Source organism: Ovis aries, chromosome 25 (genome assembly GCF_016772045.2).
Source record: "Ovis aries strain OAR_USU_Benz2616 breed Rambouillet chromosome 25, ARS-UI_Ramb_v3.0, whole genome shotgun sequence".
NCBI classification, from domain to species: domain Eukaryota; kingdom Metazoa; phylum Chordata; class Mammalia; order Artiodactyla; family Bovidae; genus Ovis; species Ovis aries.
The window spans coordinates 27786076-27800953 of NC_056078.1; the positions used below are offsets into that span (position 1 = coordinate 27786076).

The window sequence follows — 14878 nt, forward strand, 5'->3', positions numbered from 1 at the left end:
ATATAGTTCATGATTTCTTCTATTCCTAACTCAGTTTCCAAATTTTTTAAAGGTATTACTGAATTTGAGGCAACAAACACAAATTTCTGTGCAACAAACTACAGAACGTGAATGCTTAAGATCCTGGAAACTTCACTCTTGCAGAAAGCCGTTCTCTTTTCAGTCCCAATTCTAGCCACTTTAGCTCTAAGAACTCCAAACTCCTAGAAGACAAATGCTTTCCTACTTCATTAACTAGATGGCTAGAGAGAATAAGGATAATAAATGAGGATGCTTTAAAAAAAAAAAAAGTGGCAGAAGATTTGATTAATGCAATGATAAAAATTCAAAAAAGTGTAATGCTACAGAATTCATTTCAAAGAAATGACATAACTTTACTGAAATGATCTATTTCAGTTCTTAGTATCTGATGAAGTGTTATCAAAACCCTAGATGTGGAAAATCATCAAACGTGTTAAGTTTCTACCACATTATGCCTGCAAAGTTGCTTCAAGGCAGCTCTGGGTGGGAGAATCTATATTTTGTCATTACTGATTATCTGCTATCCAAATCTAAGAATTTAATTTTGAATGTTGGCCACTCAAATCAATCAGTGCTGAAAAGAACTGTCCTGAGCTCAGCAGCAAGACTGGTTTTAGTCACATGGGTTAGAAAAGGCTTCCTTATCACTCTGTGGGAAAACAACCTCACATACAAATTTTGAAAAATAAGTCAATAGTGTTGCACCTTCTCCTATTTGGAAAACACTTTCAAGAAAAAATACACCATAGGAAAAAAGGAAAAGAGCTTCATTCTGAGGATCACTGTTCATACCCTTGATTTACACTGTTCTAGAAACTACCATTTCCTAGGAAATCCTTTGGATGAAGAACTTTTAAATCACTTCAAAGTCAAACAGCAATGATTAAAGACATATTAAGAATTATAGTTTGCATGTTCTCTGCGTGCATGCTTAGTCACTCAGTCATATCTGACTCTTTGCGATGCCATGGACTGTAGCCCACCAGGCTCCTCTGTCCATGGAATTCTCCAGACAACAATAATGGAGTAGGTTGCCATTTCCTTCTCCAGGGAATCTTCCCAACACAGGGATCAAACCTGTGTCTCCTGCATAGCAGGCAGATTCTTTACCCTCTGAGCCATTGGGGAAGTCCATTCTATGCTAGGTACTGTGTTAAACACTTCTATTATCTCTTTTAAGTTCTTACTGCAATTCTATGAGATAGGTGATACTATTACCTGCACTTAACAGATATAAAACTGAGGGTTAGAGAAGTAAGAAGCCCAAGGTGACAATGCTATAAAGTGGCAGGACAGGTCGTGATCTGACTCCAGAACCCATGCATGAACCATTGTATGCTGTATTATATCAAATGCACAAAAATACATCAGGTGTCTATATGGTGGTTTAGTTGTTAAGTCACGTCTGACTCTTGCAACCCCATGGACTGTAGTCTGCTAGGCTCCTCTGTCCACGGGATTCTCCAGACAAGAATACTGGAGTGGGTTGCCATTTCCTTCTCTAGGGGGATCTACCTGACTCAGGGATTGAAGCCGGGTCTCTTGAATTGCATGCAGATTCTTTATCAACTGAGCTATGAGGGAAGCCCAACTATTTGCAATTTCTAAAACTGATAATGCAGGTCAAATACTGTTGGAACAAAACAGTTAGTTATTGTAAAATACTAATCTTGAGGTTTAGCTTGTATTAGCTTATTTATCTTGAAGATGAAAATCTATGCACATCATATTTTTATGCCTTGATTTGTTCAAACACGTATTTTAATAATTTGCAAAATAAGTATCACTAAAAGAATGTAATGATTCTCTATAATCTTCTTAACTAGTAGATGTTAGGTTGATTTATAATTGGAGAAGTTTCTTCTTTTTTTACTTTACAATATTGTATTGGTTTTGCCATACATCAACATGAATCCACCATGGATTGGAGAAGCTTTTTAAGTCTAGAATTTTTTTTTAAAAAGTGCACCATGGCACAGATAAATATGCAAACCAAGAACCGTCCTCTGCAATCAAAGGTCGTCAACACATATGAGTTGAGAAATCATTTTTAGCCATCCTTAGAATAAATAAAATGTTTTGAGTGATTTTCACAGAAATCTACTTGTGTAACTTTCAAACATGCTAGCGTGTTTGTGCTAAAATGATTTTTTAAACTAAGTTAGTTTGGAACAAAGTCCTTTCAGATTGAAGTGAATTTCAAATTTTGTTTCATGATGGAAATGCTAAACAGAAAGGTACTGGAAATGTAATGGTTAGTCATGTTTATGCTTTCAAATCAACAATGATAAATCAAATGGGTTCACAGTTGATCCCAAATTCAAACAGAACAAAATCTAAAATAAAAATGTATTTAAAGACATCTTAATAGAAGTCTTAATATTTGGGGTAACCATGTAAACTATACCCTCCTTGGGAGCACTTAATGATTATATTATTGTTTCTTTGTTCAAGATGAATAATCAAGGACATGGATCAAATCAACAGACTTTAGCAGTGGTGGAACTCAGGGACTGGAAAGAGACATTACAGTCACTCCCTATAGAAATATAATAAGTACTGACACCATTCATTAGCTGCATCTGAAGAATAGCACTCATATTGTACTACCAGGAAAAAAAACAACAAAATGATTCCAGCCTTTCCACAGGCAACAGGAACTTAGCATGCAAAGGACAAATCCCTGTAAGGAAGCAAGCAAGAAAGCCCTCTCCTAAAAAGTAACTGCTCATTGACCTTTGGAAGCTTAAACAATTTTTACTAGTGTCACCAAAATGAGTGATGTTTATAGAACCCAACGTAAGTAAACAATCCCCCCACTACCTAAGAAAAAGAGCTTATTATTTTTAATACAAAAGGCTTATTAATAAGAATTTTTAGCTGCTTCCTACAAACTGTCCTGCCATAAATAAGAGAACTGGAAGCGGCTTTCCTCAGTCGCAGGTGTTAACATCTCATTTGATTTATGCTCCTTAGTACTTTGCATGATGGTTGAGCCATAGCTATTCTAAAACAAAATCTCTGGACTTAAGCAACATTGATAATGAGGTTATCAATCAATTATTTTGATATAGTAGTTTAAGTATTTGTTGATTTGTTTCAGAATGTAGTTAAAGGAAAATTAAGATAATCTACAGAACCACTAACAGGATGAACGGTTTGGAGGGTTGGTAAGGAAACTACTACAAATACATATACCATTTTAAGAACAAGGAAGCACAGGGAAAATGTTGTATAAAAATAAAGAACACCCTATAATCTTCACTAATTGATTATTTTAAGCCAAAAGATGTTTTAATTAAGTTTTACATTTTATTAAGAAATGCAAGAGTAATGTTTTTAGTAGATATTCTTGAATACATTTTAATAGCTTATAAACTATAAGCCTAAATCTTCAAAGATCAATTTGAAAAGTACTTCTTATGTGTGTCCTTGAAATTCTCCTTTGTCAGCCTACAAATCTATATATTCTTTTTCATCATTTTCTCCATGTATTTGCTGCTTTTCTAAGTTAAAGCTGTTGTTTAGCTCAAAAAAGCAAAATAATGAAGTGTTTCTAAATGCTTCATCTGTTTACTCTTAAGTCATTTTACTGAGTTAAGTACAACTAAGTAACTGCTTTATCTGTATTTATTACTTAAGAAATTTCAAAAGAAAAAAAAAAAGGACTAATTTTTCACTTGGAGTTACTGTTGTCTCACCATCACTGTTATAGTTCAGCCAGGAACATGGTTTCCCTACTAAGACAATTTAAATGACCCAACTGAGTATCTACTATACAATGTTTAAAACAGTTTCTTTAACTTTTGTGTGACACATAATGTTAAAACTTCCTTTTAAATTATGCTAGGTTCTATATTCTAAAGGACTTGTGAAGTGTTTGACCTGTCATATTAGAGATAAAGTACGTTAATTTAAAGTGACAGGAACTGAATCATTCTAAAGGGAACAGGGAAAGGACATAAGCATGCACTGAACCTTTATCCCTGCAGCATTACTATGGGTTTTGAAACATTAATTAATTTAAAGCACATGCTGCTGAGTCGGTACCTGCCAGAAATCCTGATCAGAAGATGAGAAAAAGAAAAAAATTGACATTGTTTGATTATGTGAACAAAAACTCCTAAATTAAATATACATGTATCACAAACTATTATAACATATAAAGGACCAAATGAGATTTGTAATAAAAGGACTGAAAATCTGTAAACAGGAAATGAGAAATACATAGAAATATTTTATATATTATCTAGTAGGTACAGTAAGACAAAACAAAACAAAAACCCAAGTAATTCATTTCTTAACCTTCCCCTAAAAAACATACAATTTCAGAAAAACTTCACAACACTATAAAAAGAGAATACATGAATAATTAATGTATTAAAGGGAAAGCAAATATTTAACTTTTTTTCATAGGCAGTCAAGCCATTATCATTTCATGACATATTTTTTAACTTCATGGCAAATTTGTTGCTTTACTAACCATATTTACCATATAGACAAGCAACTCAGATGAGTTCAGAGGATTAGTAACTACTCTACGGAAGAGTTCAGTAAAGAAGAGTTTCAGACCTTAGAAACAGGTCTCTTGCAAATTATATTGCCAAAATAAAGGACTATTCACATGAGCAACAAAAAGCTAATCATGAAGTCCTAGAATGAAGGCCAGCATTGATGAAAGCAGTTAAAGTTAGCTGGGTATCACTCCAAAATATCTTCAAATATCAATGGCTTTAAAGATTCTTTTTTTTTTTTTTTTAACAAATAAACTTCACTGGCTATTAAACAGAAGTTGACCTGAATTTATTATACTTCTCAAACCAAGCTTAGTTCCTAACTAAAAAATATATGCTATCAGCAGTTTAGAAGCCTAAGGCTAAGACTGATGTGACAGAGGCCCAAAGGCCTTACAGTACTGGGGGAGATGAGTCACTGTGACCACAGAACAGCCCAGATACGAGAAATCAAACCAGAGGTCTCTCTCCAGTTTATAGATCAGCCATTTAATCGCTGACAGCTGCTCATTACAGAGATGGCACAGGGAGATTTTCACAGGATTTACATGGGAAGAAAAGAACAATGGAGAGAGCAATTATGAAGAGAGTATGCTTCTCTCTAGCATTTCATGCAAATGAAGAAAGAAGATAACACACACAACAGCAGCTAACTCCTTCCATAAACTGAGTAAAGGGCTCCAAGTAATGCAAAATAGCTATAATCTGTAGAGCCAGACACTTTGCCTTTTGTCCTGTTTTTATAGTTACAGAAGATAACTGATACTCAGAGATTAAGTAGTCTCTTGCCCAAAGTTGTATGTGGCAGAATTCATATATGAATACAGGATTGTCTATACCCAAAACCACATTAATCTCATCCTGTGCTTTTACACACTAATAAATATAATAATCCAGAATTCTGTATTTTTCAAATTCAGTTCAGCATACCTACAATATCTACCAATCATTTACATGTAGCTATCAAATACTGAGATGTTCAAATTGTACATCTCTTGTAAAATATTTTAGACACCAAAACCAGATTTTCTGAGGGCTGTGGTGTGTACAAAGAACTAAAATTGCTAATTTGTAAGAAGAGAGAAAAGTGAGAAAATACTTTTTAAAATTATTTAGAGAACTTCAGATGAGAAAGAAAGAAGATGAAAAAATTTGAGACTAAAAATAAAACAGAAAAGTACAACAGGTGTAAAAGGATTTTCTGAAATGCTGAACCAGTACTTGATTTCATTTTGGTGATGTAATTACAGTGTAAACTTTTGCTTATCTAAGGCTATAGGGTAGCTCGAATCAGATGATGCAACATTTAACACAAAACCATCAATATTTGAAAGACTAAATAGTTCAGTTTCTAACAGGAATATTATTTTCTCAATAGAAAGTAATCTTCATTTTAATGAGCCAAGATCCAATTTTCAAATATAGATAACAATCTTCACTTTAAGAGTGATGGTTTTGATTAAAAAAGAAAAAGGAAAAAAAGACACAGCTTTTTTCAAAATGCCAACTGATATTCATGGCATTTGAGAAAACAATGGAGGAAATGACAGTCAAGTTGAAATTCTTCTAAATTCAGGTATTGAAATTTGTGTATTTCTTGTTTACTTTCTTTAAAATTTAACACTGTGTTTTTTCAGGTTAACATAGGCTTCTAATCCAAGAAGAAAAAAGTAACACTCTTCAACAAAGTGAAACACCAAGTTCCTTTTTGTACAAATAACATTGTTAATAAAATAAAAGAAATAATTGACAAGAGAAATTTCTATTTACAAATAGATCATATACACAAACAGCTCAGATACATGAAAGGAGATAGATAATAGCATAGTGATGATGCTAAAGCTGAAACTCCAGAACTTTGGCCACCTCATGGGAAAAGTTGACTCATTGGAAAAGACTCTGATGCTGGGAGGGATTGGGGGCAGGAGGAGAAGAGGACGACAGAGGATGAGATGGCTGGATGGCATCACTGACTTGATGGACGTGAGTTTGAGTGAACTCCGGGAGATGGTGATGGACAGGGAGGCCTGGCGTGCTGCGACTCATGGGGTTGCAGAGTTGGACACGACTGAGCGACTGAACTGACTCACTGACTGACTGACTAAGACAGTGGATCAGCTAAGAGTCCACTTTGGACTCTTGGCTCCACCAATTACCAACTGTATGATCTCAGGTTAAAAAAAAAGAAGGCTAATTTACTTAACTTATATGTATTTTAGTATCTTATTTATAAAATGATGAAAACAGTAAGCTATCTGAAAGAGTGGTTGTGTGCATTAGAATTATTATGTATAAACACTTGGAACAGTTCAGTTCAGTTCAGTTCAGTCGCTCAGTCGTGTCTGACTCTTTGAAACCCCATGAATCGCAGCACACCAGGCCTCCCTGTCCATCACCAACTCCTGGAGTTCACTCAGACTCAAGTCTATTGAGTCAGTGATGCCATCCAGCCATCTCATCCTCTGTCGTCCCCTTCTCCTCCTGCCCCCAATCCCTCCCAGCATCAGAGTCTTGTGCTTGGTAGATAATAAATACTCAAAAACTTCGACTATTGTTCTTTTTCATATTATTAGTAGTACTGACAGTAATAGCTGCCTCAAGAGACAGAGTCAAGCATTTTTCATTTAGAAATTTTACTTTCAACTAAAAAACAAACCACTGACAACTAATGAATGAATGTGTTAATGGAGTTTTCTTTAAAGGGCCAAATTATCATCTCTAAAATAATATGTAATTATGAAATATCTGTGGAGAACTTCAGGCTTCAAATAATTGAAATACTTTATGTATCCTCTTGGAATATCTTACAATTTTTAGGATAAATACAAACATGGATCAAAAAAATGAAGCAGAAACAATAAAATTCTGTCTATATATTCTTATTTATCAATGCACGTGTGCCAAGTTACTTCAATTGTGTCCAACTCTTTGTGAGCCGATGGACTATACCCTGCCAGGCTTCTCTGTCCATGAGATTCTCCAGGCAAGAATACTGGAGTGGGTTGCCATGGCCTTCTCCAGGGAATCTTTGCAACCCAGGGACTGAACCGCCATCTCATTATGTCTCCTGCATTGACATGAACTGGGAAGCCCTATTTATCTATAGAAAGACCTGAATAAATATACCAATTCACCAGGAATTTAGAACTGACTGGTTTTGAGTCTGTGAAAAGGAAAACAAAGGAGGGGAGGAGGTATATAATTAACAAAGTAGAAATCATAAGAAAATCAATCCTGCTATTAAAACTTGAGCAAAATTAAAGTAATTCAAATATATATGAAGAGTCACCAAATCCTTCAGTTCAGTTCAGTTCAGTTGCTCAGTCGTGTCCGACTCTTTGCGACCCCATGAATCACAGCACGCCAGGCCTCGCTGCCTATCCCCAGCTTCTGAAGTTCACTCAAACTCATGTCCATTGAGTCAGTGATGCCATCCAGCCATCTCATCCTCTGTCGTCCCCTTCTCCTCCTGCCCCCAATCCCTCCCAGCATCAGGGTCTTTTCCAATGAGTCAACTCTTCGCATGAGGTGGCCAAAATATTGGAGTTTCAGCTTCAGCATCAGTCCTTCCAATGAACACCCACAACTGATCTCCTTTAGAATGGACTGGTTGGATCTCCTTGCAGTCCAAGGGACTCTCAAGAGTCTTCTCTAACACCACAGTTCAAAAGCATCAATTCTTCAGCACTCAGCTTTCTTCACAGTCCAACTCACATCCATACATGACCACTGGAAAAACCATAGCCTTGACTAGACAAGGCTAGACCTTTGTTGGCAAAGTAATATCTCTGCTTTTCAATATGCTATCTAGGTTCGTCACAACTTTTCTTCCAAGGAGTAAGCATCTTTTAATTTCATGGCTGCAATCACCATCTGCAGTGATTTTGGAGACCCCAAAAATAAAGTCTGACACTGTTTCCACTGTTTCCCCATCCATTTCCTATGAAGTGATGTGACCAGATGCCATGATCTTCGTTTTCTGAATGTTGAGCTTTAAGCCAACTTTCACTCTCCTCTTTCACTTTCATCAAGAGGCTTTTTAGTTCCTCTTCACTTTCTGCCATAAGGGTGGTATCATCTGCATATCTGAGGTTATTGATATTTTTCCCAGCAATCTTGATTCCAGCTTGTGCTTCATTCGGCCCAGCATTTCTCCTGATATACTCTGCATATAAGTTAACTAAGCAGGGGAACAATATACAGCCTTGATGTATTCTTTCCCTATTTGGAACCAGTCTGTTGTTCCATGTCCAGTTCTAACTGTTGCTTCCTGACCTGCATACAGGTTTCTCAAGAAGCAGGTCAGGTGGTCTGCTATTTCCATCTCTTTCAGAATTTTCCACAGTTTATTGTGATCCACACAGTCAAATTCTTCAGTTCAGTTCAGTTCAGTTCAGTTGCTCAGTCGTGTCCAGCTCTTCGCAACCCCATGGACTATATAGCACATCAGGCTTCCCTATCCATCACCAATTACCAGAGCCTGCTCAAACTCATGTTCATTGAGTCAGTAATGCCACCCAGCCATCTCATCCTCTCTTGGCCCATTCCTCCCGCCTTCAATCTTTCCCAGCATCAGGGTCTTTTCAAATGTCAGTTCTTAGCATCAGATGGACAAAGTACTGGAGTTTCAGCTTCAGCATCAGTCTTCCAATGAAGATTCAGGACTGATTTCCTTTAGGATGGACTGGTTGCAAATCTGTGCAGTTCAAGGGATGCTCAAGAGTCTTCTCCAACACCACAGTTCAAAAGCATGAATTCTTCAGTGCTCAACTTTTGTTATAGTCCAACTCTCACATCCATAAATGACTAGTGGAAAAACCATAGCTTTGACTAGAGGGACCTTAGTTCACAAAGTAATGTCTCTGCTTTTTAATATGCTGTCTAGATTAATCATAGCTTTCCTTCCAAGGAGCAAGTATCTTTTAATTTCATGGCTGGAGTCACCACCTAAGTGATTTGGGAACCCAAATAAATAGTCTCTCACTGTTTCCATTGTTTCCCCATCTATTTGCCATGAAGTGATAGGACTTGATACCATGATCTTAGTTTTCTGAATGTTGAGCTTTAAGCCAACTTTTTCACTCTCCTCTTTCACTTTTATCAAGAGGTTCTTTAGTTCTTCTTCACTTTCTGCTATAAAGGTGGTGTCATCTGCATGTCTAAAATTATTGATATTTCTCCCAGCAATCTTGATTCCACCTTGTGCTTCATTCACCCCACCATTTTGTATGATATACTCTGCATATGAGTTAAATAAGTAGGGTGATAATATGTAGCCTTGACGTACTCCTTTCCCGATTTGAAACCAGTCTGTTGTTCAATATCCAGTTTTAACTGTTGCTTCTTGACCTGCAGACAGATTTCTCAGGAGGCTGGTCCGGTGGTATGGTATTCCCATCTCTTTCAGAATTTTCCACAGTTTATCATGATTCACACAGACAAGGGCTTAGGCATAGTCAATGAAGCAGATTCAGTTCAGTTCAGTCGCCCAGCCGTGTCCGACTCTTTGCAACCCCATGGACTGCAACATGACAGGCCTCTCTGTCTATTGCTAACTCCCAGAGTTTACTCAAACTTATGTCCATTGAGTCAATGATGCCATCCAGCTATCTCATTTTCTGTCGTCCCCTTCTCGTCCTGCCTTCAATCTTTTCCAGCATCAGGGTCTTTTCAAATGTGTCAGTTCTTTGCATCAGGTGGACAAAGTATTGGAGTTTCAGCTTCAGCATCAGTCCTTCCAATGAATATTCAAGGCTGATTTCCTTTAGGATGGACTGGTTGGATCTCCTTGCAGTCCAAGGGACTCTTCAAGTGTCTTCTCTAACACCAGAGTTCAAAAGCATCAATTATTCAGCACACATCCTTCTTTATAGTCTAACTCTCACATCCATACACGACTACTGGAAAAACCATAGCTTTGACTAGAGGGACCTTTGTTGGCAAAGTAATGTCTCTGCTTTTTAGTATGCTGAAGTAAGATGTTTTTCTGGAACTCTCTTGCTTTTTCAATGATCCAGCAGATGTTGGCAACTTGATCTCTGGTTCCTCTGCCTTTTCTAAATCCAGCTTGAACATCTGGAAGTTCACAGTTCACATACTATTGAAACCTGCCTTGGAGAATTTTGAGCATTACTTTACTAGTGTGTGAGATGAGTGCAACTGTGTGGTAGTTTGAGCATTCTTTGGCATTGCCTTTCTTTGGGATTGGAATGAAAACTGACCTTTTCCAGTCCTGTGACCACTGCTGAGTTTTCCAAATTTGCTGACATATTGAGTGCAACACTTTCATAGCATCATCTTTTAGGATTTGAAATAGCTCAACTGGAATTCCATAATCTCCACTAGCTTTGTTCATAGTGATGCTTCCTAAGGCCCACTTGACTTTGGATTCCAGGATGTCTGGCTCCAGTTGAGTGATCACACCATCGTGGTTATCAGGGTCATGAAGATCTTTTCTGTATAGTTCTTCTGTGTATTCTTGCCATCTCTTCATAATATCTTCAGCTTCCATACCATTTCTGTCCTTTATCGAGCCCATCTTTGCATGAAATGTTCCCTTAGTATCTCTAATTTTCTTGAAGAGATCTCTAGTCTTTCCCATTCTATTGTTTTCCTCTATTTCTTTGCATTGATCACTGAGGAAGGCTTTCTTATCTCTCCTTGCTATCTTTGGAACTCTGCATTCAAATGGGTGTATCTTTCCTTTTCTCCTTTGCCTTTCGCTTCTCTTCTTTACATAGCTATTTGTAAGGCATACTCAGACAACCATTTTGCCTTTTTGGATTTCTTTTTCTTGTGGACAGTCTTGATCTCTGCCTCCCGTACAATGTTATGAACTACTTTCCATAGTTCTTGAGGCACTCTATCAGATCTAATCCCTTGAATCTGTTTGTCACTTTCACTGTATAATCAGAAGGGATTTGATTTAGGTCAAAATTGAATGGTCAGGTATTTTTCCCCACTTTCTTCAATTTAAGTCTGAATTTGGCAATAAGGAGTTCATGATCTGAGCTACAGTCAGCTCCTGGTCTTGTTTTTGCTGACTCTAGAGAGCTTCTCCATCTTTGGCTTCAAAGAATATAATCAGTCTGATTTAGGTATTGATCATATGGTGATGTCCATGTATAGAATCTTCCCTTGTGTTGTTGGAAGAGGGTGTTTGTTATGACCAGTGCATTTTCTTGGCAAAACTCTGTTAGTCTTTGCCCTGCTTTGTTTTGTACTCCAAGGCCAAATTTGCCTGGTACTCCAGGTATCTCTTGACTTCCTACTTGCATTCCAGTCCCCTATAATGAAAAGGACATCTTTTTTGTGTGTTAGTTCTAGAAGGTCTTGTAGGTCTTCATAGAACCATTCAACTTTAAGTTTTTCAGCATTACTGGTCAAGGCATAGACTTGGATTACTGTGACAATGAATGGTTTGCCTTGGAAACAAACAGAGATCATTCTGTTGCTTTTGAGATTGCATCCAAGAACTGCATTTCAGACTCTTTTATTGACTATGATGGCTACTCCATTTCTTCTAAGGGATTCTTGCCCACAGTAGTAGATATAATGGTCATCTGAATTAAGTTCACTCATTCCAGTCCATTTTAGTTCACTGATTCCTAAAATATTGATGTTTATTCTTGCCATCTCCTGTTTGACCACTTCCAATTCGCCTTGATTCATGGACCTAACATTCCAGGTTCCTGTGCAACACTGATCTTTACAGCATTGTAGTTGACCTCCATCACCAGTCCCATCCACAACTGGGTGTTGTTTCTGCTTTGGCTCCATCTCTTCATTCTTTCTGGAGTTACTTCTCCACCGATCTTCAGTAGCATATTGCGAACCTACCGACCTGGGGAGTTCATCTTTCAGTGTCCTATCTTTTTGCCTTTTCATACTGTTCATGGGGTTCTCAAGAGAATACTGAAGTGGTTTGCCAATTCCTTCTCTAGGGGACCACCAAATTCTATACCATAAGAATTTCAGTCCCCCTGCTAACATCTTCTAACTAACATCTTTGATCTGCAATACAATTTACTCTTAAAAGACAGGAAATCTCTTGCATAACTTACTATACGTATCAAGGAGTAATACTGTACTTGACCTTATTGGCAGACTCATATTTTATCTGTGATATGAATAATCACAACTCAAAGCATTCAGACCATTACAGTACAGGAAAAAAATGTGCCCCTACTCCACTTGGGGAAACAAGACTTTTCCCTAAAAGGAATGGAATTTTAAACTTTACTGATATTAAAAAAAAAAAAAAAAAACTTTTACCTAAGTAAGTAATTAAAAGCATTTGGTTATATTAAAGCTTTGACTTCTAACTACAGCTCTCTTTTTTATTCTTGCATATCATCTTTTTATTATAAACACTATAACTGGTATTTTCTTTTCTAGACTTTGACAGTACTTTCCTTTCTTTCACCTCAATGTAGACAATGTTTCAATATGATTTAAAATATTTTCCTTTTCCATGTATACAAATATTCTTGTCAGCATCATAAAGGAGATGGAAATAAAACACATGTTAATTCTTTCTCCAAATTAGGAGAGATTCTAAGGGGGCTATAATTACAAATAATGAAAAGACTCATTCCAGAGGCATGATTTTTGAAAAGTTCAGGGAGAGGTTAGGGGAAAAGGGAACCTGATAGAAAGGAAATAGTAAAAAATCTATTTTCTAAAAAAGAAATATATTTTGGAATGATAATAACGGACGACTAGTTTCAACGGGCAATTCATCATTATTTAAAAAAAGAGTATTAACTACATCAAAGACAGCATGAACTTTGACTACTTCAATGCTCTGGGATACTGGTATTCTGTGAAGAAACAATTTTACCTAGACAATGCAGTTTTCTATTGTAACTTGGAAAAAAAACAACTCATGGTAGGTGGGGCTTGAAATAGAGAAAATTGACTATTACAGACAATAAGAACAGAAAATATAAAACATAATTTTTAACTTGTGGTATGCTAAGGAAAAAATGAAAAGTAAGAGAAACAGGAAAATGAAGGGTTTCAGGACAGCAATTACATGAACAAATATTTGACAACTATGTAAAATAAAGGTTCTATTTAGGAGGGTGCTTTGTCTTATAGAACAATTATTGGGTGATAAAAAGTTAAACTCAGGAAAAAGTACAGCTTTCATTAAAGAAATAATTCATGAAATAATGGCATTAACAAATCATGACGAGAATGTATAGATACTATGGGGAAAGAATGCATTTTAAAAAAAATCTATGATATATTACACTAAAAGAAAAGCCAGACAATATTCTGCGTTACCATCTGTATGCTAGTGCCAACACTCTAATTATAATGATTTTCAAATATCCTCAAATAGAAAATCTGAACTCTTTTTTAAGTGTTGAAGTTTTTAAACTAGTCTGAATATTTTTAAAATATCATTTACCTACAAAATATAATCTTTTTAAAAATTATTTATTCTTTTTTTTTTTTTTTTTTTGCTGTGCTGGGTGTTTGTTGCTTTGTGCAGGCTTTCTCTAGCTGCAATGAACAGGGGCTGCTCTCTAGTCGTGGTGTGCCTGTCTCTTGTTGTGGTGGCTTGTCTTATTGTGGAGCACCTGCCTAGTTCCTCCAAGGCATATGGGATTCTCCCGGATCAGTGATTGAACCTGTGTCTCCTGAACTGGCAGGTGGATTCTTTTCCACCAGGGAAGATCCTACAAAATATATTCTTAAAAGGCCACTGACTGTAGTTTCTTTATACAAGGCCTGTGTTAGCAGATAGTTTTGAACTGCATAAATGCTGCAAGTTTCAATAATTGCATGACTTTTCTACAAAGGAAATTGCTAAGCATCCTTAGAGTAAGGGTATGCTAAGCATCCTTAGCGTACATTAACATATGGTAGTGATGAGCTCTGGAAAAAAGATCTTCCCCCCGCAAAATCAAAAGCTGCTTAATCAAATTCAATTTCATGAACTATCAGTTGAAACAGCAATGTTTCATTTACTTCTTGAAAATTCTCTGGTCAAAAAGAAGAAAACATGAAAGGTAAGGAATAACTGCAACTATTTGTCAATATCATTGGGCCATTCTTTTCTACTTTGCTGGAGTTTGTATGAAATTCAAGTACAAATGAGAAAACACTCCAGAAAAATGATACTACTTCTACATTTCTTCTTGCTCTTATTGACCAAAAACACTAAAGTACAATTCAACAAGAAGGCAATAAAATAAGACAATTTCTTAGTGGTCAAATGACAGACTTAATTAAATGGTATGCTGAATGTTAAAACAATGGAGAAATAAACAGGATGAAAACAAATATTTCTCTAAGCAATTTATAACTAGTTCATCTTTCAAGTTAAAAAA

General features: G+C 36.4%; 1 protein-coding gene across 2 annotated transcripts in view; it reads right to left on the minus strand.

The window, feature by feature from the left end:
• Positions 1 to 14878, minus strand: part of MICU1 (mitochondrial calcium uptake 1) — a 234422-nt gene that overhangs the window by 150490 nt on the left and 69054 nt on the right. Inside the window, exon 6 of one of the 2 annotated variants that reach the window (XM_012105260.4) lies at positions 4072 to 4083. The exons of the other annotated variant lie outside the window; for it this stretch is intronic. Within the exon in view, the coding sequence (XP_011960650.1) occupies positions 4072 to 4083 (12 nt within the window). The remainder of the gene's footprint in view (positions 1 to 4071; positions 4084 to 14878) is intronic. 2 annotated transcript variants of the gene reach the window in all.